Source organism: Trachinotus anak, unplaced genomic scaffold (genome assembly GCF_046630095.1).
Source record: "Trachinotus anak isolate AG129_WGS33_773 ecotype Australia unplaced genomic scaffold, CSIRO_AGI_Tana_v1 ptg000009l, whole genome shotgun sequence".
Taxonomy (NCBI): Eukaryota; Metazoa; Chordata; class Actinopteri; order Carangiformes; family Carangidae; genus Trachinotus; species Trachinotus anak.
The window spans coordinates 8,084,825-8,106,247 of record NW_027273860.1 but is presented as its reverse complement, the minus strand read 5'-3'; the positions used below and the strand labels follow the sequence as shown (position 1 = coordinate 8,106,247).

The 21,423-nt window shown below is 41.1% G+C and overlaps 1 protein-coding gene across 1 annotated transcript in view; it reads right to left on the bottom strand.

The window, feature by feature from the left end:
* ptprn2 (protein tyrosine phosphatase receptor type N2) overlaps positions 1–21,423 on the bottom strand; it is a 123,642-nt gene that overhangs the window by 1,603 nt on the left and 100,616 nt on the right. The window contains exons 14-21 of the mRNA XM_071484999.1: positions 17,572–17,719; positions 16,400–16,473; positions 12,650–12,727; positions 9,328–9,447; positions 7,902–8,068; positions 5,416–5,469; positions 4,312–4,376; positions 2,033–2,106 (exon numbers count right to left, since the gene is read on the bottom strand). Coding sequence (XP_071341100.1) covers positions 2,033–2,106; positions 4,312–4,376; positions 5,416–5,469; positions 7,902–8,068; positions 9,328–9,447; positions 12,650–12,727; positions 16,400–16,473; positions 17,572–17,719 — 780 coding nt within the window. The remainder of the gene's footprint in view (positions 1–2,032; positions 2,107–4,311; positions 4,377–5,415; positions 5,470–7,901; positions 8,069–9,327; positions 9,448–12,649; positions 12,728–16,399; positions 16,474–17,571; positions 17,720–21,423) is intronic.

Below are 21,423 nucleotides of genomic sequence, written 5' to 3'. Positions count from 1 at the left end.
AGAAAGCCGGGAGAGAAGGAAGAAGAAAGTTTTAGTTATGTGTACAAGTGTGTAATGGCTCAAGAATGCCACTGCAGAATGATTGGCAACTGCCGGCTCCTCCTCTTTCTTGATCTCCCCTGACCCTGCCTGGGATATGTGCGACCACAGACTCGAGGTGAAGGTGAAGCACTCTTTCAGCTTGGGAGTGCACGTGTACCCTGCACTGCCATCGATCCAGCCAGGTGTATCTTAAAATGGAGCTTTTCAGTCAAGCTGTCTTGCAGCTCTGTGTGTGTGCATTTGTTTGTGAATCTGACTCATAGTTTTCCCTGTGGAGCGAAAAGGGGCTGATTGATGTTTGCCCCATGGACCTGGTGTTTTTATATTCCTCTCCTCTCCCCAGGCTGCAGGCCACGGGGTCCTCTCACAGAGAAAAGGTACGTAGGAGTTTGGAGGGAACAGTCTTTAGATGTGTCAACACACAGCCTGCCATAGTCTGGCCTGAGGATAGGCTAAATCAATACGGAGGAGTCACTGGTGGCCGTGCCTTTCACTATGCAGTGGAGATTATCTGGAGTGTTCATGTTTTCTATTTTTACGAGTCTTCTGATGATGTGATGCAGCCAGAAAATATGCAAGTATCTCCGTCTTTATCTGCACTGCAGCTATATGTGCCTATATCTAATCCCAAGTTGGGTTTTAAAGTACGGTGTATTAAAAAAAGATACTTTTAAAATCAAGTTTTGTGTGTGCTGTGCTGTTCACATTCACACCACTGGGGGGAGATCAATCTCTGCTTGACTGATCAGAGGTGGATGGCTAGTAAGGAGGAAAAAACAGACATGCTGTAATCACTGCATGCTGATGTCTGTCAAAAGGAGTAACCAGGAAAAGAAGAGAAACAAATGCCCCCCCCCCCCCCCCCCCCCCTTTTTTTTTTGCAAGCTCCAAAAATAAAGTGGTAACATCATGAAGGGGGAAAAAAAGATAATTGGTTGTCCAATCCTTGAAACCTAACTCTAAATTTCATACCTCATTACAATCTAATTTCAGTGTAGACCCAGCATGAAACCACAAAGTGGAATCAACTATATTCCAGTATAATTTCACTTAGACTTGTCAGGAAAGAAAAAGAGAGAGAGTTTGAAAAGCTTCTCTGTGCTGAACAGAGGAGGGCTGTAAAAGCAACATTAATGAACCATCTAGGTGCACTGGAGTCTGTTAGTAAGCAGCTTCCAGAAATATAATCTGCTGCATGAGGTCTGTCTTTATTATTATTATCATTATTATTGTTCCTTTCAATTACAAGAGAGAGACAAAACTAGACTTCCTACCTGTTATTTACATTAGTGGGTGAGAGAAAACGCTTTGTACACACTTTAAACTATTTTCCAAAATGGTGTGAGGTTGAGGGCCCGCTGTGATATAAACACTTGAGAATTTAAGTAGCAGCATGGATAAGACAGAAGTATGAAACCTACAGTAATAAAAAGGTAACCTTTATAAGGATGAATGGGAAAGAAAAGCTGAAAACAATCTTAAATAACTTTTTTGATAATCAATCAAAAATTTCAGTCATTTTAAAAGCAAAACAAAAAAATCCAAATATTTGATGATTTCATCTTCTTACACATGAGGACCTGCTGGTTTTTCCTGTTTCATATCAGTTAATTGAATATCTTTTTCTATCTCTGTATGTTTATCCTGTTTGTTTAAGTGACAGAAATCAAGAGTAAATCTTAACATGCTGCAGTTTCATAGACAAAATATTTCTGTGACAGAAAGATCTTGGTCAGTTTTCACCTCTCTGTATCTTAGATAAATGTGGAGCAATGAGTTTTTATCTTCAAGGACAATGTTTTTCTAATCCTGAAGCAGTTATCAATTACTACATCATTTCCCCTGATCCTGTGCACATGAAGTAGACAATCGTCTGTTTGAATGACTGCAACCCCTCCTCCCTCCCTCCCTCCCTCCCTCCACTCCCAACCCCCCTCCTCTTCTCCTCCCATCTCCCCCACCTCTCTAAACTCAAAGCCGGGGACCTTACCTTTGTCTGGACCATGCCAGCTCTCTGGTCTCTCAAGTGCTCCAGGGTAGCGGCAATATCAATCTCTTTAGCACCTGCAACAGACCGAAAATTGGACTGAGTTCAAAGCAGCGGAGTAATCCAGCTCACATCTGTCAATCTCTCTTTATACTGGGCTCCCTTTGGAACAGTGCAGCGATTGAAAATTATTACATTCATCCCTCGAAAGACTTGGACGAGAGCCATGGACTGTTTCTCGATAAAATATGCAAGAGGATATTTTTGGGGTCTGGGAAATGTACAATAATGCATTAAAAAAAAATTAAGCACAGGCTTCTCTGTGAGAATCTTGTTCAAAAATTGGTTTAGATTATGTCCAACTATGAAGTCTGCTAAGAGCTTTTTGATACAACAATATTTGAGAGTGTGTGTGCGTGCATGCATGTATTTGTGTGTGTGTGTGTCTGTGTCTGAGAATCAGCAAACTCTAATTACAATGATTTATAGCCTTTGCAGCAGCCATACTGATGATTAACCCATGTAACAGTTGTTTGCCTTCAACAGTGATCAGTGGCTGCTGAGGCGAGTCAGTTTTGGCTGATGTTAATCTGGAGATCTGATTCTACTTTCAGATTTATGGAGTTTAAGAAGCAGACCAGAGGTGATGTGTGTGTGTGTTTGTGTGTGTGTGTGTGTGTGAGAGAGAGAGAGAGAGAGAGAGAGAGAGAGAGAGAGAAAGAGAGATCCTGAACTCTCAAGATGTTTTTGAAAGTGAGGCAGAGAAAGGAAGCAAAAGAGATGGAGCAAGAGTAAAAATGCATGTATGTGTGTGGGTGAGAGAGAGAGACAGAGGGAAAAAGGGGGATTTAATGCAGCTGGACTTAGTACTCAAAGTACTCCAGTGCTCCGACAAGACTTTCATGTCTCCGAAAGGCTGGATTCCAAAGTTAAGCTGAAGAGAGCCTCTCCGACCAAAGAAAAAAAGCCTTGGAGAGTGAGATTATGGTCATTTTATACATTCGGTTCTGGAGCAAGAAACAAAAGGTTAAAAAGAGACTGGGTGGCACCTTTCATCACCACGGACAACGGCGCATTCGTCACTGAACTACATGAACCTCCATCACGACGGGTCAGTCTTATTACTGTTGTACAGACAGTGAAGCGGAGGTCTGCATCAGCATCGGTTGTTCTCCTAAACTGTTCTGACAAGGTTGGATTGCAGGAGGAGGAGGGCATGCAGAGGAGTGAGGGTAAAGGCCAGAGGTCAAAGGGCAAAGGGGAAGGGGGCAGGCTAAGCTACAGAGGGCATTAAAGTGACATACGGCAGCCTTTGGAAGAACTCAGCTCCTGTGCAACAATAGCCTTGGATAACTTGGATATCTCAAAGAATATGTCAGACAAGCTGATTTATTTTTCTTTGGTGAGCCAGCAAACAAAATGATGTAACTGTTTATTCATGCAAATTGGGCTTATTGGGCTCTTCTCAAGCTACAACTCCTGCTTTGTTGGTGTGGAGATTCTCTTAAAAACACTGGTTTTCCTTGTTGCAGGAGGCAAAAATTTAGAAACAGATCTGTCTTATGATACGTAATGATTCAGATACTTTTCAGGTAGCTTTTGTGGATACTAATTTCTCAAGTCTATGTCCATGATGGAGCCAAGTTACTGTGATTCGTAACCAAGTGAATACTGTCTTCTTGTGCGTTTTTTCATAATACAACGCTAACAATAGACCAACACATTTAAAGCACCTGGACATCCAAGTCTCTACCTTCCCGGTGATCTCAGGCAGTTAGGTTTGTGTAAATAGGAGAAAATGCAGACAATATTCAATTAATATAGGGTGCAAACTAAATGGGTTGTTAAGAATAAATCAATAATAAAATAAAATAAACGCACTGTTCCCATTAAATTTTAAATATTGATACAAACCATTGGAGCAACATTTGGATGGATTTTTCTCTTAAACATTTCATTTCCATGCATGTCCTATCTAAATTCATGTAGCAATTGTGATGCAGGTCAATATGGCGTGACGGTGGCTTAAATAGATAATTACTAATGTGGGTGTAGGTTTCTTTTTCATTTTCCCTTTCTCTGTTTTCTCTTTGTTCCTCTCCCTACTCTCCGAGCAGCTCCCTCCATTTTTTGCCTCTGTCTTCGCTGCCTTTCCAGGCCTCAGAAAAGTCACCCTCTAATGCATCCCCAAGACCCTCTGTGGAAAATGAGAGGCTTTAGCGTTGCCAGGGCAACACTTGAACGCACGCAGAAAGAGTGAAAGGGAAGCCATTGATCGTTACCTTTAGCCATCCTATTGAGGACCATGTCAATCAGAATGTAAGTCCCACTCCTGCCAGCTCCATCACTGCAGAGAGTCAGAGCAAGAGAGAGACAGAGATCATTAAGGTGGCAGAGTGCAGCTCTGGATGCTTTAATCTCTGAGTGTTTTTCTTATAAGGAAACAAATTGCTCATTTACATCTGCATCTGCTGAGAGACTGTGGAGTACATTTAACCGCAAATTAGACTATGCATACAGATATGCACTGCTCTATCGACTTAAAACCTGATGTCACAGATAAAATAAAATACTTAAATAGCAGATATCAATAATAATGTTTAATATTCCTGTGAAAGTACCTGAGGAGAAGTGAATATTTGATGGTCCAATAAATGTGATTATGTTAAGCCTTTGCACACGAGAGCATGTGTGGTCTTGAGACTTGCTCGGCTATTGGGGAGAGGGGAATGGTTTCTGAGGCACACTGGGGACAAAGGCTTTTAAATGCATGCACCTCAGGAGCAGAGGAGAGGTTGAGAGGCCAGGGGCGGTTCGAGAACAGCTTTTGGAGAGCCTTGCTTTTCCATTACTCCAGAGATAGTCTTATGAAAAGCCTCCCTTTGTGCCCGCCGGCCATTCAACGGCTCTGCATGTTAATTGCAAACAAGGCGTGCACATCGCTCTAATAAAGGCAAGGCCAATAAAACAGGAGAGCGGCCTGAGCACCACTGCTTCATTAATCCAGTGCTAGACACTCTGTCTGTACAGCTCCCTCAGAGGGAGAGCGGGCTGCCTGGCCCCATGCATGACTTAACAGGACGTGACTATTAAAAGTGGTCAGACAGATACCTGGTGTTTAATACAAACCAATCAAGGCCAGTTAACTAACTCAACCAAATGGGAAATGGAAGAGTCTTTGGGCTGTGTGTCTTTGCACCACACTATTTCCATACGGACACAGCCAGTGGAATAAACAGCGGCTCCAGTGGACCCAGATAGAGTAAATGGACTGAGCGGGTTTAAATAAACAGCCTTTCCCCTCCAACACACAGGCCACGACAAACACTCTCCATCCCAATTCAGCAGTTCAGCCACTGTCACAGGGTTCAAATAGTTATACTTGCCTGCAGTGAACAATTATCGGGCATGATCGACCCCGGTAGCACTTGTTAACCTTTCTGGAATAAAAAAAAAAAAAAAAAAAAAAAAAGAGAAAATTGGATGTTATTGTTAGCTTAACAGTAATATGTCTTAAATGCACAGGCTGTTAAATTATACTGGATCGATCCTTTTTGCTGAGTAATAACAGTGAAAATTAAAGCAAATGTGACTCATGGGGGACTTCTGCGCTGTGGTCTGGATGAAATTAATGGCTGTAATAATCAAGGGAACAAACAGAATCCTGAGAGATGCTCCCTCCTGTCAATCAATCACTTTAATTTGAGGAGAGAGAGAGAGAGAGAGAGAGAGAGAGAGAGAGAGAGAGAGATCCTGTCGCACCATGTAAATAAATTGAGCATCATTTCAAACAGCATTATTGTGACATGTGGGTGATGGATGTGGCAGTGTGATGTTGTGATTCCCGACCGCCGACGCATTAACCCTGGCTAGTTATGAATGTTATACACCACAGGCACGGTGAAGGCCAACAAGCCTTTTCACACCCCGCTGTTGCCATGGAAACTGACTATACTGAGAGCTTCCACGTCTCTCCGTTTCCCTCGTTTCTCACCTTTGAATGAAAAAAAGAAAAATAAATGTCTGTATATCTCATCATATATGTATTCTATCTAGACTGTGCAGTGCTTTTTAAATAAGTAAAACAGAATATGTGAATAAAACAATAAATATATTGAAAAGCATACTGCAGGAATATACTATAACATAGATTTATGTGTCAACTGTCAACATTTACTACTACTATATCACTACTACTACTACTTATAGTGATAATAATGTGTGGCAGTTCATAACTATATTTTATTTTGTAAAAATACTGCAGTGCATTTTATTTATATACATATTTTATGTTAACCATTGCTAATTTGTGCAATATTTCTTCCTTTTCATTACATCTGACATATATTTCCACTTTCCTGTACTGATCTATCCTTAGTGTTTGTATTTTCTATGTTGTTTTTGTGAAGTTTCCTATTTATTTGGACCTTTAGAAGTACAACTGTGAACTGCATTTCTCATGTGTACTTGCATTTCAAAGCACAGGTCTGCTCTGTTTGATGTCTTTGAGATTTATTTTTGCCACAATGAAGGTCTTTAGTGACCAAAAGCTTGGTTTTATCATTGAAATAGATGCATTGAACATTGCTAAATATTGCATATATATATATATATATATATATATATATATATATATGTAAACCACTGCTTCGATTTTGATTCGATTTTGTTTTCTGTTACATTGAATGTATATATTTTTTTCATTTTAAGATATTTTAATTGCAAATATATCTTTAAAATCAGAATACGTCCTTGGTTAAAGAGCATACAGAGATGGTTGGAGTTCCCATGCAAGCCAGAGGAAGGAGCAGTGAGAGGAGGAGGAGGGAGACAGAGAGTCAGGAGTGAGAGAAAGACAGTTTGTGCACAGGCCTGGCTGAGGAGACACAGTTTCCAATGATCACTTTTGTGACTATGCAACTGGGCTCATATTACTAGCTGCAACATCACAAAAATGACACTGGCAACCGCAAAATACTGAGTTGGCCGAAACCGTGAAAAACCGTGAGCGTACAGAACTTCATGTGGATCTCTGAATCACGTAATCAGAGAGCTTTAGTTTCCCAATAACCTACAGCAGCATTAGTGGAGTTACATGAAGGCAATCTAGTCATTAGGGAGATCTCAACAGCAAAGGAAAACTTATGTATGTAATCAAAACACAGCTCAAACCTGCACACCAATATCATAAATAAATATATCTGCCTGCAAGCTACACCCAGTTTAATTTGAAAAAACAGCACCAACTCTGTCAGGAAAGGATGACATGATAACACTGCACATCCTCTTTTTTTCCTCTCCTCTCATCTGCATTCAAACCAGAGGGATAGACTTCCATCCACAAATCAGATGCATCTATTCTCATTTGGAGGGCTTTTCCTATCCCTCCTGGGTTTTCCCAGAGGAGCTATTGCTTCTCTTCTGCCAGAACACATTATATGGAGAACAGAGTGAGGTTATTCAGTCACTAGCTTTCCCCCTCTCCCATGTTTTTAGCGAGACAGCTCTCATTTAATTGGGTGTTTGAATTAGGTGTTTTTTTTTCTTTTCTTTTCTTTTCTTCCCAAGCCAAGCCAGGCAGTGCGGGGCTGTTAATTTGCTGCATCACATGTACTGGAGGGAGGTGAGGGAAATAGGCCCAGGATGAAAGGGATAGTACAGAAACACAGTCCTTATTAGAACCATTCTCTAGGACACCAAAAGGCAGAGGGGTAAAAGGGAGACAGACCAGAGAGGCACTGACAGAATACAGAATATAAGGGAGGGTGATTAAGAACAAGCTCAGCATAAAGGCCAGTTGTAAAAGTGGAAATCTGTTTGAAATCTGCCGAGCTGCAGTATCTGAGGCCAGCCGGCAGGAGCTCCACTCTACCTGCGGAAGTCTAGCAGCGTCCTGGCTGAGGTGGGGATCCCGCGGTCCATCCAGGACAGGAAGTGGAACTGAGTGACGGTGCGAGTCTCGTTGGTCTGCAGATTCTTCAGGTAGAAGCTCCGCACCAAGAAGTCCTCACACCAGATGTGCTCCGACACCAAGTTGACCTAAAGGAAAATATAGAAAAATATATGCAAGTTACTGAGTTACATCTTCATACCAGCAGTCATAATTTAGAGTGCATTCTAACCATGCAATAAGCTCGTGCGAGGATGATGATTTAAAGAGTTAGTTTAGACAAATGACAAAAAAACACCATATTTTCTGACTGGCCTCTGGTGGTTTCTAGCCCTGCAGGTAGTTTTGGTTGTATGCACCCTGCTGTTTGGAGGCACCTGCTCTCTGACTAACCATATATCTTTCTTCTTTCGTTCAGAACAACAGGGGGATGATGGATGGTTTTAGTTTACATTTTTTGACGGTTAACATTTAATTTACTTTACTTCAAAATGTTTCAAAGAAATAACAGTAATCAAATGTTAACTGTTCTTTTAAGAGTCTGTGTGCTCTCTCATATCTAACTGGATAGGCACTGTGATGAAATGACATGAATCTAAGCTAGAAATGTGTAAGAATCATTTGTTTATTCTGAATGTGTTACTGCTGCAGTGTTGAACAATGAATTGTGGAATTTGTTGTGGGCAGTTTGAGAGGTGAATATACAGTGGGGTCCAAAAGTCTGAGACCACTAACCCATGTTAAAGGGATCTGAGACTGTCTATGTTTTTACTTTATCTGATAGGCCAGTTTAAACTGAGAAGGCAGGCTCTGACAGAGTACCATATATATGCACACATATATATTTGTTGAGTTTTTTCTCAAAGTCAGACTGAAAGTTTGTCCTTCTGTGTTTATCTTTTCTTTTTCAAAACTACTAATAAATGGTTTTTCTCAAGCCTTGATGTCAGAGTAATGTTTTGTTCTCCTCACCCATTCTCCATGCTACCTTTCACACCAACACTGCAGCCCTTGACACATCTGTCTCTGACAGAGACTTTCTACCACCACTCCAATAAAATTTGCAGAGAATGAGTTTAGTTTTTGCTGCCCAAAGTAAAATTAAATTTGACAACACAACAGCAACGTGCCTTTGCAAAAACTGTCCTTGTTACTGAACAGCTTCACAGGTACTCTTCAACTGGCTGAAAGTAGTTCCACTGAAAACTGTTCACAGTGAGGTCGCATAGTGGCTGGTGAATGTTTTAAATATCATGCTGCAAGCGCCATAAATAAAATTAAATTTACCTTCACTGCACTGGGCTGGAGACAGATGTCTCAAACATGAGGCACAAAAACCAAAACCACCTTCACGGCTCGGCCCCACCGGAAAGCTTTGTAACTTCTGCTTAACGTCTCACTGACATACCTCGTATATGTGGTAGACGTCAGATCCCTCATCAGGCCAGTAGTGGTGACACTGCTTCACTCCATTTTCAGAAAGTGGCGTTAGCATGACGATGACGACGCAGCCGCTCTCCCACACCATCTACACATCAGAAGAGAAATGTCAGACGTCCGTTTAACACATCCTGAGATGACTCCACACCTGTGTGGAATCACGGTAGCATTAATGCGTAACAGAACTGTGCCACTAGGAGCAGCATATTGCACATTAGCATTACATGCCAGCCTCGTATCAGAGCGAAATTGATTTCTTAATCTTGGACCAGGAAGTATGAATAAATGTCACCTCTCTGCGTGTGACAAATGATAAACGTTGGGTCGAGCAGCAGGAGGGCGCGTCATGTGTCGCCCTCTCTCAGTCGTCTGAGTGAGATCACAACATCTACTGCGCTGCTGCTCCATTTCATCTTATCACAATCTAATGTGTCCTTGGGAAAAAATATAGGCCCACGGCAGCCATTAGGAAAATGAGGAGGAAACACAGGTTTTATGATTGCTATAAAAACACAATGGCCCTGACTATACACTAATCACAAGCTTCTGCGATCCAGCCCAGTGGACACATTACACGCCAACTGTGCCACGATGTGATGAGATTAGGCAAGGTGATAATGTGGGGGAATATTATGCCTGTAAGATTTGGCAAATATTTGTAGGTAGTGAGGAAAAACTGTATTCCCATTTTCCACTTTTATCCAGCCAAGAACCCGTCATTTGTGCTTTTTTTTTTTTTAACAATCTCTAGTTTCCATTAACATACACCTGCTATACATCATTTCTATACAAGAAGGCTGAAAAGAAAAAAGCTTGAAAATGACTGAAGTTGCTGCTTTGTGAAGTCATGCTGATTGGCTTTTTTTTTTTTTGGCACTGAATTCTGAAGAGGAGCGAGCAGGAAAGCAAGGCCCAGCAGAGCTAAGGTAATAGCCAGAGATGGAGGGAGGGAATGAGGGGAGATGGATGAAGGAGTGAGGGATGAAGGGGTGGAGGAATGAGGAGTGGAGGATTAGAGCAGAGCCGCCTTTCAGAGCGCTGCCTGGGGCCAGTGTGGATTAGATAGGACAGAGCAAAAAGATTTGCCTCCTGCACAGACCATTTGCATGAGAGCGCCAGTGTTTCCCCTGTTTGTTTATTTCTAATGGAGAGAAAGAGTGTGTTTCTTTGTTTTTGTCCTGCCACAATCGAAGGTTAACCATACTGAATAATGAATGGTTACTACTTATTCCCAGTCACAGAAGTGATGTTCAGTGTGTCAGCCAATCTGTGTCTAATTTTCTATTATTTTCTGCTTAATTGGAAAGATTTAGAGTTGAGTTCATGGCTAAATAGCCCATTTCATTAGATAATGGATATGCATTTATTCACCTGGCACACAAAGAATTTGGCAGACAAACAAACAAATAACCAAACTCACTAAGAGATAATTATCAACTGTTTCAGGCAAATTTACAAATTAAACACAGGAAACAGGGCACCTTTCATTCCCATTTGAGTTGATGTAGTCAATTAAGGTAATTTTTTTTAGATAACGGGTAGAATTTTTTTTTCTTTTTAATCAATTTGTACACTGTGTGAGGACAGAGCTTGGGAGCAGGTTTTGTTTTTGTGCTTAAAAAGTGATTTAAACTACATTGCTTTCTGTGTGCAGAACCAAACCAACCCAGACTAAACTTGGCTGTGCCACTCTTCTGCACTCGCAAAGAGCCCCTAACGTCTGTGCTAGCACAAAGTCAGCACTATCATAATGACACAAAATGAGTATCCGTTCAATACAAGATGCAGAGAGCAGAGTGCAGGGCCAGCTGGTCTGCCAGGATTTATGCTTCGCACGTCTACATCCTGGTCACGGCGAGCAGAGTTACTTCACCATATGGGGGTGATGGGCCCACTAATTACTACAGTGCTGTCCTATTAACGAATAAGAACGCCATTTGGCGACTATGCATCATTTAAGGCATACCTCTGCACAAGTTGACATGTTTTACAATAGCCTATACCTGGTGATTGATGGCAAGTTCCTCTGACATTTATGGACAAGGGAAGAAATACAAATAGCACAGAGAAAAATGCAAATATAAGCAAACATCAACATTATTATGAATAATATTAGACTTCCTGGGGGAGTGTGTAACTTGACTACTATATACAACTAAAGGCTGCAGGTCTCTAGTACATATTCTGCCAGTGACACTGTTTTATTGATGTAATAGTAGCACCGTTATTTGCAGCCCCAGTTTGTGCTTCTCTTGTGTTATATTATACCATTATATTTGTGTCACAGTGCTACAGCGTGTGTCACAATTATTCTTCATCTTCCATTTATTTGAGGGGTAATCATGCTCTAAGTTTTGGAACTACCCTTCCCACAGCCCTTTGGGGGACATAAACAGAAAGTATAATGTTGCCATGGAGCCAGTGAATTACACTGTGGGCTACCATTTGAGCCTTGGTTTATAGCCTCTTTTTGTTTGCATTCCTGCATACTGGCATTATTAAAAGCATGCAGAATTAGCTGTTAGCAGTTCCATACCTAACAATGTGGTGACAGCTATCACTGGATTACAAGGAGAGTCTTTTTTCTGTTTTTTATTATATATCTAAGTGGTTTAATTGATCTTTATCAGACGTCAGATATAATATTATCCTCAAAATGTCAGAATCTGAATCTAAAAATGTGTAATGTGTCTGTGAGTTTAGATCTGACTGAGTTATGACTCTGAAGGAATGCGATTTTTCAAGCAGAAAGGCTTTAAGAGTTAATATTTTGCTTGTGTTTTAGAAATTGCGTGAGGTATAAATAGGTATAGGAATATCTAAGCTATTTCCACTTACCCAGATAGCAAATGCAGTCACAACTTGAGAAAAGGGTTAGAAATATTTTTCTACTGCAACAGAAAGAATGTTTTTTCATCCAAATGGTTAGGATAACTGTTCGGGATTCTGGAAAAACCCTCAGGGCAGAAGTGGGTGTTTTTAAAATCACCAGGTCCAAAATCAGATGGTTAGCTCTGTGACTCAAATGTAATTAAGAAACATGAGAAGGACACACGGGGGCTGCATTAGTTCATTGATCCAACCATTGCTGAAACACAGAAGATATTGAAATCTAGACCCTGCTGGACCAAGAAGAAGACATCAAAAACACACATCAACTGGTAAATCACACAAAACCACTGGGTCAGACAGAGTGTAGCTGTATTGTGGTTTTTTCAAACCCTCGCTGCTTTAGAAACAAAGTGGTAAAAAGGACTGAAAGATGGACAGTGAATGGAGATGAGTTTTACCTGCCAGAAGTCTGCCACAGTGGAAGGAAGTGGGCCCTGTGAGGCGATGTAAGTAGGGTTGCGAGGGTCATGGTCCATCTGAGAGAGAGGGAACAGAGGGTGAGATGGTGTTTGGGTGGGGACAGATTGATGAAAACATACTGTCTGGGCAAAAGAGTTGGATGCAGGGACGAAAGGGGATCAGCATCTTTTGAGAAAAACGCATCCCGTCTCTTTTCTCTGCTGTATCTTACTCTCTGTCATTCATTCTTTGACTGATCCAGTCTCGTTTTGTAACCTTCCTCCTTGTCCCCTCTGTCGTCAAGATGTTACTTTTTTCGTTGTTATTATCAGACTAAAAGAAACTGCACAATACCGTTGCTAAGCTTTCAATGTCATGTCATGCAGGCATACAGTAGATGCTGGACACATATTTGAAGGAGACGTTTGTATCTTGTTTTTGTGAAAAAAAAAAAAAAAAAGTTAAAGATCAGTTTCTTTAAACATCGTGTTTACATAAAAAGATGGAAGGAGACCTTGGACTCTGCTGTCTATCTAGTAAAAGCAGACAAATGTAACTTCTACTCCCTTTGAATTTTCCAAATAACCACTTTATAACTCTACTTGCCAATTCATTAGCTCACTTTTTTCATCACTGCTTTAGTTAAGTCATGTACAGCTTCTACAATGTCTTCATGCCAATGCACTTCGTCAACGACCTCAAGAAATGGTTTTCAGATCTCAATTTTTTTTTCGTGCTTTGACGTGCTTCTGCATGAAACATGATATTGTGTTGGGACTTTAAAGCCTGGAGGCGGCTGACACGACGGAGCTGAATGTTGAGGTGGGACATAATGACAAGAGGGGGCTTGATTTGAGGGATGTGATTGAGGCTTGATTGAGTAGGTGCTGGCTGGGTCGCCCCCAAAATCAATGACCGCGTTTTATTGAATGAATTTTTATGCACACCCTCGAGTGCGAGATGCATCAGTGGAAAGATGTTGACATATTTTGCAGGAAGAGAAATGGGTGGGTGAGTAACAGTGTATTCTTGAGGTATATTTGGCCTTATAATGATAGATGACATCAAACGGTGCAGTATTTTTGATAGTGTAGGCATTTATTTAATATTATTTATGGTAGACCTACAAAAGATATGAGGCAAATGCAGTAGTTTATTTATACAATTAAAGTAGGACTGACTCATTTCTATGCATATTAACTTACCGCTGAGTGACTTCTACAGTGGATGCATTTATTGAGAGAGCCATCTCTCGAGTATAACATGAACTTGGTTTTTTTTTTAAGCTGAAGAGAAACTTGTCAAGGACACATCTTAAAAGTTTAAGATCTTGTCTTGTCTTTCATTTCTTTGTATATTTTTTAGACTCATTTGTCTCACTTATGGACCTTGAGACTCAACCTTAAAAGGAAAATAATTATGGAGCATTTCCTCGTGGCTTTGATATTACAACAGCGCTTTCCTGTCCTCACGTTTAAAAGCCTCGACAACAGGATACATTTTTACTGCTTAGAGGAGCCGATAAAACCAAACATACAACTTCAGTCCAAATGTTTAAATAAAAATTTCTTTATTATTTATTGCGTATCTGTAATTTATCTTAATTATGATGGATTAAAAGTGACAAATTGTTTTCTCATTTAAATCCACTCACAAAGACTGATGTAATTGCAAGTCAAGCTCAGTAGAAACAGACTAAAGTTAGTGTTCTTAAAGTGTGTGTGTGTGTGTGTGTGTGTGTGTGTGTCTAGATGTGAGGCAGGATGTCAGTGTCAATTCTGGATGTTGTAGTTGTGAGTAAATGATTACTGGGGGCAGAAATGAAGCATGAGTGACTGAAAATGCTCTTTCAGTCCACCTACACAAACACTGGCTGAAATTTGAACATTTGACTGCTCCTCTGTTGAAGAAATTTCACAAAGGACACATGAATGGAGGAAACATTGTGTTCATTACTTAGTGTTAGACTTCAATTAGCCATAACCGTGTTGTTCTCTTCATCTTTCCTGGTAGAAATTCCTCATGTGAATTTGTTTAAGAATAAATAAACAAATAAATCTCCCACACAGAAATGAAAGGGTGGCGCCGAATGCTAGCGCCGCCACTCCGTTTGGCCAATCTCAAGGACACAGACATGCTGTAGCTGTGTGCTGACATCCCTGCATGAATACTAAAATGCAAACATGAAAGAGTAGTCCTGCGTTTCAGCTGTCCTCCCCTTGCCATTGTGGGAAGAAGATAGATTGCAACAAGAAAGGCAAAGAAGTGCTCTTTGGTTTGAGGTAAAATAGCTTATCTGTTCCTGGAGAAGCGTCCCAACTTTGAACAACTTGCTGTGGAGCCTTGATCCTGTGTTTCATATAAGATGGAGAGCTTGGGAAATAAATGCCGGTTTGAGCTCATCCCAGATAGTGTGAAAACAAAAAGCCTGGAGAAGAGGTAGGAAAAGGAAAAGCCACACAGTGGTTGACTTTGTAAAAAAAAAAAAAAAAAAGAGGCTACACAAGGCATAGACAACCAGGCTTTAAGCACATTTTGTGTCACTGCGCATTCCTCCCAACCATCCCCTCACGATAATGATGCCGTACATCTGGGAGCACTTGTAGCATTTGTGGTCAAGCATTAACCATTATCCAAGTCTTTCCCTGTGTGTGTGTGTGTGTGTGTCACCCTGTGTTTTGCAGGGAGCTCAGATCACCCCTTCCCTTTGCCTCTCTGACCCCGGATTCCCAGAAAGAAGCGACAGATTATTTACTCGTAGGCCACTGCCCCTGAAGCTAATGAGGAGGAAGAAGCTGCATTGACAGACATAATTATCACAGTTTTGCTGGGCTCAGCCAGGGGTCCCTTTTGTGGTGTAATTACTGTCCTTTCATCCGCACACCACTGCATCCGCCATTACCTCACCCATCTTCAACATCCGTTTGTTTTTTGGGTTTTTTTAAACTGCTCCAAAACTGTTTTGAATAACTTGATATCATTTTTCTAATGCACCAATCAGATTTTCTTGCTCACTTCTTCCCCTGATTGATTAACTTTATTATAATATTATTCTATAAGAACGTCACACTACAGCTCTGTTTAAATAAGCTAAAAACCTCTATGAATATGTCATTAGAGAAAATAAAGGAATAAATTGAGCATCTAAAAGTCTTCCTTGTTTGTTTCTGAAGAGTAATAGGCTTTTAGTGCAGCTGTGTGTATTCCCCTCATCTATCTTCTCAGAAATTTTGGCACTATATTGGAAATGCATAGTTTCCTGTTCACCCCTGATGGAATCCCTTTTTTTCAGAAGCCACAGGGGAAATCATGACTGGCAATATTTTGGGGGAAAATACTAAAAAAAAAAAAAAAAAAGAAAAGAAAAGAAAAATCTTAACCCTCTCCAACACTGAGGTCTTTCTGGCTTTGCAGAGGATATGTTTGTTTAGTCAAAAATATTGTATAATTATTTTGAGTGTGAATAAAAAAAGGGATATCTCCAGGGAGCGGCCATTTTGAAAGCAGTAAAAGCAGCAAAGTGATTCAACAACGCAAACTGAATCCACCGAGTCTCTCCCAGCATGGAGAACAAAGTTAAAAAAAAAAAAAAAAAAAGATCAATGCACTTGGATCGATGACAAGTCCTTTGAAACGTCTTTTATCTCAAAGTAAAATCCAACCACAACAGGTGCTCATGGCACAAAAAGGCTCCAGGGAAAGCAGATATTAGCCACAGCATAGAGCCATAATGAATAAACACTACTCACTATTGGACTGGCGTTGATGTAATCTGAGTTGCCGTGGTTGTTCTCCGCTTTCAAGGTGATCCTGGAATGATCATCTGTAACGGAGATGCATAATTCATCAACACACATTTCCACTGTTTTCCTCCCTGCACAATAACAACAGAATTTTGAGCAACAACAGAGGAATATGAGACTGTAAAGGCTGCAGGGACTGCAATTTCACCAGACTTTCATCATGCACACACTCACTATTCTGAAGTCCTGAATTGCTTCACCTTCAATAAGGAATGCTCCATGTGAAATAATAATAAATATTTTATCTTAAGAAGTCTGTAGGTTGCGAGCCTTAAAATCCTCTTTTTCTTTAACAAGTGAAAGTATTGCAAGGTTCATATAATCTGTTTCCAGTCAACGTGAAACCACTTCTGTAGTCTCCTTAAACACATTTGCTTCAAATTAAAGCCCATGAAAAATTGGCTTTAAATGTTCAGTATCAGATGCAACTCACCACCTGCCATCAGATTCTCAGATTGCACTGTATTGCAGGGAAGAGCTAGTTGGCCCTAGTAATGCAGTACACAATTAATAATCAAATGTAAATGTATATATGTAATTTAAAGGTTTTCCAATTTAACCGTACCATTGGATGATATTGATCCCTATTACAGAAAAGATGAGCCAGGACAAGCAACACATTGGATGTATTTATGCTCTAATGTTGGTACTTGGTAACTGTTCATTGTAGAAATGGAATCGACTTTACTGTGAACTTCCCCAGACCAAGTAAAGAGCAGGAGCGAGCCAGCGGCGGACGTCCCAGTCCAAACCAGGTAATAATAATGTAGTTAGCTTATAACATGGCTTTTCCCTTTGGTGGATTTCATTTTAAGAGAAATGAAGAGAAAACAAGTTCATTTGCATTGAGAAAACATAATTTTCTCACCACAGTGACGTCCACTGGTTTTCAAGAAAAATGAGTTTAAGAAATGATACTGATCATTTGTTTGGAAACATATGCTCCACAGTGTTTTGGCTCGGTTTCATGTAGCTTGAAGCATCTGCTCACAACCATATCAACAACACTGATGGAGCTGCACGAGCTGCCCTGCACTGCTCTTGCCTTATTAATGGTGGGAAGATTCTGACAAGAAAAAAACAAAAAAAACAAAGCAACAAAATCTGAATGGACTCACATACGACCACGGCGTCTGAGCGGTTCCTCTTGGAGTTCTGCTCGCCCTGCCCCACGCTGCAGGCGCCGGGCTCTGCCTGGTAGGAGCACAGGGCCTCCCACTCACGCTCCAGACGGTTCTTGTTCTTCAAGTGGTCCTCCATGTATGACTAGAGGACAACATGGACCACCTTAGCCGCCATTTCAAAGGACAAGCCAAAACCATGCAAAAGCAAACTGAATTTATCTCTAATCAGGGCTGTCTTTGCAGAAACGTTTGATTAAAAGAGAAAGAGGAATAATTCGCCCTGACTTTATCAGAGGTGGGTGGAGGAAGGTTGCTGTTCATTTTTTTTTCTCCATTGTGTTTCCTCAATATGAGCCAACCAATAAATAAACTGGAGCAAAAACACTAAACCCCTGACAACAGCACCTCTCCTTTAAAGCCGTGATCAGGTGTCATGGTGCATTATTGTCTTAAGCTGCTGTATAGCATAACAACTGTGAGGAGGAGGCTGCTGAAGATCTAGGTGGGGAAGGTGTGCTAATGTTTGCGTCTTTGTGTGTTTGTGCATGTGTGTTTGACCAAGGGAAAAAAAAACAAAAAACAAAAAAACAAAAAAAAATCACACACAATTAAGACTCCTGAAAGGTTTGTCTGCATTGGAAATACTTCAGGGGTGTTTCAATCACGTCCCTCACTGCTTGCACAGCCACTGATAAGATTGTCTGCATTTAAGCCCTCGCTTGGAGAAGACAAAATTGAATTCGCTAGAGAGACAAAGATGGAAAAAGAGAAGGGGGAGGGGTGGAGGCCTGTATGTGTGTGTGTGTGTGTGTGTATGTGTGTGTGTGTGTGTGTGTGTGTGTGTTTTCTCCCAAACCAGGGCAAGTCTTATGGAGCTTAGAGGCTGTAGCTGGCAAGATGATTCTTTTTTAGTGTTGCGCCGTGTTTCGCTTTCTCTCCTGTATCATGGCTCCCCTCCTGACGGGGTTAAATGGTTTAGTCTGCTATTGTGTGAGGCTGAAGATTACAGACTCATAAACTGATGTCAGGGATCAGCTGGCTAATACAATGAAAGTGATACCCAGATGTGCTGGGTTTTTATCCCATATTAAAGGCAGCATAGGTAGGCTGAGCGGAGAGGTGACACTCCATTGTTACATCCGACTTATTCACTCCTGTCTGTCAAAGGGAAAATCCAAGTCTTTGCAGAATATATACAATTCCTACCTAGATGGTAATCACAAATAAGCTTGTCCAACACATAATAGGCAATTACCCTTTGATGGCTCATGAATTCAGACGTCTCCTGCATGCACGCAAAGGATATTAGGTGGCTCATAAGAACATTACAATCCTACAGACAATAGAAATCAAACTTTATTGTTAGATATGCTACCAAAGGTGCCACTCAGGTCTTAAAAGCCAGACAGAGAACAGAAAACTCTTGTGATTAATGCAGCTGCATAATGAGAGAACACGACAGCACAAGGTGTTCTATCTGAGCCCATTAATGACATGAAGGAATATGTCTGCAATACGACTGTAGATGTCTGCTGTTACACTCTGAACCGTCACTGTTTCAACTTTTAATTTCATGCGTGCAAAAAAAAAAAACAAAACAAAAAACATCATCTTGAAAAAAATAAATCTAGTTAATGTCAACTCTAATGGCAGGCAACACACGTAGATTTGCATGTGTGTTGTTGTGCATCGCCTACACAAATACACAGTGCTGTCTTCCCAGGAAAATGACAGCATGCCATTATGGCCACTTGACAGAGCCTGTCATCACTATGATCTTGTCACCCTGTACAAGTACTCTCTGCTTGCCAGTCTGACAGCATCCCACCTCCCCTCCCAATATTACATCTCCATGTACTTGATACATCCACTCTGAATTGCATCCCATTCTATTCAAACGATGCCCTGAATCGATTGCATTCCAGATTCATATTTTCGCAGCTTAATGCAATGCAGCCAGCAGGCCCTTATCAAGCCCTCCCATTTCTAGGGGGAGGCAGTGGACCATGGCGTATTCCAGAGACAGGGTAACGAAGGTTTAGTGAATGGGGGGATTATGTCTGCCAATCAGAGGGTTGGGATGGGAGGCCTGGGTGTCAGGGAAACAATGTCTAATCCTTCCTAAGCAGTCTCCTCGGCAGCAGAGGGTGATGGCTGAAATCAGGATGAAGGGAGAACCAGGGGAGCCAGACACAACAGGTAACACATTACTGTCAAGCCCTGCTGTCAAATTAAAACCAACAGCACTGGTAACAGTTTGCACAGGGAGCTTTATGATATGATAAACAACAGTGGGAGTTGAAAAAAGGGGGTATTAATATGTATGTTTTTGTGTGACTAATAACAGCTAAATGAAAAGAACACATTGTTTTGTATTAAATGGAACAGAAAATTGTTTTTTTTTTGGCTCATAAATTAAATTTAAAATCGTGCATAAAAGTCACTGAGGGCAGATCATGTTGCATTAGTCAGTGGCTATTCTCCTTTGCCTGAGTCTATTTTCCTTCTGAGTAAATAATTCATCATTTTTAAAAAATGAACAATAACTACTAAACATAATGAAAAAGAGCCTCCAGCTACATAATTATTGATTTTTTTTTTCTTTAGCCAAATGAACACTACAAGAACAGCAACAGTTACAACATTTGGACCCTGTTTCTGGACAGCAGGGGACCGTGCTCTGAAACTGTTTGTGAGGAAAAAGTATGTCTGGTGACTGTAAAGTGCTGTCCGTGGTGCTGAAAGGACACAGTGCTGCAGGAATACACACATAAATGCAGCCACATGGAAACACAAGCGTCCATGTCACATGTGGTAATGATTTCTGACATTTGTAATCGTTCAGTAGGAAATGTTTTAGCAGCATACTGCAGCTGAAAAAGGCAAATGAGAGGAGATAGAAAATGTAAGACAGCAGAGGTGTCAGCTCTGAAAAAACACAGCAGATGACTCAGCACACAGAAGCATCCAATTTCAGTTTTGAAGCTGGAAGTCGTTATGCAAGACTTTTTAAGTCTTGCGGTGGGCCGCACAGTGGGGCGCAACATCGTATCCTGATGGCACCAAACTCCTGCTGTATCATTGTGGTTATATGTGTTTATGTATATGTGTGTATATGTGTTTGTCTGTGTGTGTGTGTGTGTGTGTGTGTGTGTGTGTGTGTGGGGGGGGGGGGGGTGGGGGTGGGGGGGGGGGGGGGGGGTGAGATCAGGCCTCACAAAAAGGACCCCCAGCATGTGTGCTTTGGAAAGCCGGGTATTCATCATCCTTCTCCGCACGGTGTGTGCTCCAAAGAGCAAGAGAGGGGAGATGAGAGGAGAGGAGAGCAGAGATGGGAGAATATAGGTCTGAGATCAGTGATAACAAGGCAATCTCACACATGGTTTCATGTGAGATGGCGGTGGAATTTTAAAGAAGAACTCCTATAGGACACCTCCATGTCAGTCACGGCATGAAAGAGAAGTAAAGGTCCCTCTGTGTTTTACCTTTCTACATTGTAATATCTGCGTTGCTGCTGTGAAGAAACTGGGGCTAATAATAACAGCTCCTAGAAATGATTCACAGTGGCTCTTTTGTTATTGCAGGGCTAAATGCTCTTCTATTGTCAATGTTTTCAAAAGGGGCTTCACAAACAAGCCTTGACGAGTGCAACAAAACCCATCTATTACCACCAATACAAGGCATTACTCAGATTCACTCTCATTCATTATAGCCTCCCAATATAAAAGCTAGACTTGCAGTGTGATGAATGCTCTCTCCATTAATGGAAACACTGCAAGGCATCTATCCATCTCTTTTATCAAGCTTGTCTCAAATGAATGAAGCGAAAGTTGTGCAAAATTAAAA